The sequence below is a fragment of the Tiliqua scincoides genome, chromosome 8 (genome assembly GCF_035046505.1).
Source record: "Tiliqua scincoides isolate rTilSci1 chromosome 8, rTilSci1.hap2, whole genome shotgun sequence".
In the NCBI taxonomy this organism is placed as follows: Eukaryota; Metazoa; Chordata; class Lepidosauria; order Squamata; family Scincidae; genus Tiliqua; species Tiliqua scincoides.
Genome location: NC_089828.1, coordinates 32,645,747 through 32,647,464, shown reverse-complemented (window position 1 = coordinate 32,647,464; position 1,718 = coordinate 32,645,747). Strand labels below are relative to the sequence as shown.

The 1,718-nt window shown below is 48.3% G+C and overlaps 1 protein-coding gene across 1 annotated transcript; it reads left to right on the top strand.

Annotated features, from left to right (window-relative positions):
• The first annotated feature begins 438 nt into the window (after positions 1-438).
• Positions 439-1,089, top strand: LOC136659001 (heat shock protein Hsp-16.41-like). The gene has a single exon (XM_066636000.1). It carries the CDS (start codon positions 507-509, stop codon positions 1,035-1,037), a length of 531 nt encoding a protein of 176 aa, XP_066492097.1. The 5' UTR covers positions 439-506; the 3' UTR covers positions 1,038-1,089.
• Positions 1,090-1,718: the final 629 nt, after the last annotated feature.

The window sequence follows — 1,718 nt, the reverse complement described above, 5'->3', positions numbered from 1 at the left end:
ACCCTGATGCATGCCATTTTACAAAACAAAAAGCATTCAGTTGCATTGTATGTGCTTCAAGTCACCTTGTTTGAAATAAGTAAATGGTGGGAAATAGATTTGCCTCTAAGGCCTTGTTCTTTGCTGATGTGGCTTGGCTATTCAGCAGCAGCTGCCTTGTCTCCTGTTGGGCTGTCCCAGGTTCTATTTCAATATGAATGAGTGCAAAGGCCCTTCTAATTTTAAACCAGCTGCAGGCCAAAGCGATGAGAGGAGAGACAACTTGGCCTGTGTCTCATGGAGCTGGTTTGGGCTGCTGAGGAACCGAAAGGAGGCGTATCTGCACTGAGTCAAGAGCATCTTTTTGGGACAGGGTGTCAGGATGAAAGCATCCCATCCTGATGGGGATTTGTATAAAAGCCAGAGGACCTTTGGAGGAAGGACACAGCTGGTCTTGGCACTTGGAGACGTGACAACCAAGCCTTAGCCTCTACAGAAAGAACTACATCTCCCTGTCCTGAGAGAAGATGTTGTGCCGATTGCATCTCACTGCACCTCACAGTCCTCTGGGAAGTCGGGCTCTTTGGCCCAGGACTGGCTCTCTTTTTGATGAACTCGAACGGGAAATGGATTCACTCTGGGGCCTCTTGAGCAGCCATTGGCCGACAATGTCTAGTAGCAGCATTGCCAGCCGCGAGACTGTCCACGGTTCAGAGGTGGCAAACCCCACTGAGATGTTCTTGGTGACTCAGGACATGGCCGGCTTCGATCCTCAGGAGCTGGTGGTGAAGCTGGTTGGTGAGAAAGTGGTGCTGACAGGCAAGAAGGCCACACAAACACCCAACGGGCCTTTTCGGTATGAGCTGTTCCGGAGAGAGTGGGACGTGCCAGAGCATGTGGACCGCGAGAACCTCAGCTGCTCCATTTCCAGCGAGGGACAGCTGCGCATCGAAGCACCGGCACCAAAGCCAGCCACAAGAACAGTGCCCATCGAGGTCAACAGCGCACCAGCCGAGCCAGAATCTGCGGCGACAGATAACAGCCGGGCTAAGGCATGAAAGAGACTGAATCCAAGAGACACTCTTTAAAAAAGTTTGCTAAAAACTATTGATAAATTTATTCTGTTAATAAATATGGTTTTAATACAGATCTCTTCTTTGTCAGGTGGTCAGTTTGGAGAAAGAAAGTAGGGTTAAGGGGTGATTTTTAAAAGAAGAATCGTGGGCTTGTAGCACATGGGTTGAGACCTCAATCCAGGACACATTCTAAGGTGCGTCACAACAGCAGAACTATCTGCAAATACATATGGAAGCTGAGAAAAATCAATATGATGTATCTGGACTAAAAGTTTGGTCACTGCTTGTGTGTGTGCTTGTGTATGAAGATGCTGCATACTGAGTCAGACTAATGGTCTATCTCTAGGCTAATATTGTCATTACTGACTGGCAGCAGCACTCTAGGCTTTGCTAGCTCTATCTAGAGATACTGGGAATTGAACCAGGGACGTTCTGCATGCAAAGCAGGTGCCTTACCACTGAGTAACAGGTGATCCTGATGAATATGTGTAGCTGCCTCATGCCAAATAAGATCATTTGTCCTTTCAGCCTTGTATGATGGAGCCACCATGTGCAAAGACTGTGTAACTCTGAGTGATAGTTGTTAGGGACAAACAGCAGGGGGGGTTTGTTGCTTTTATGTTCTGCTCTGGGGCTTGCTGGAGGCATGTGGCTGGTCACTGT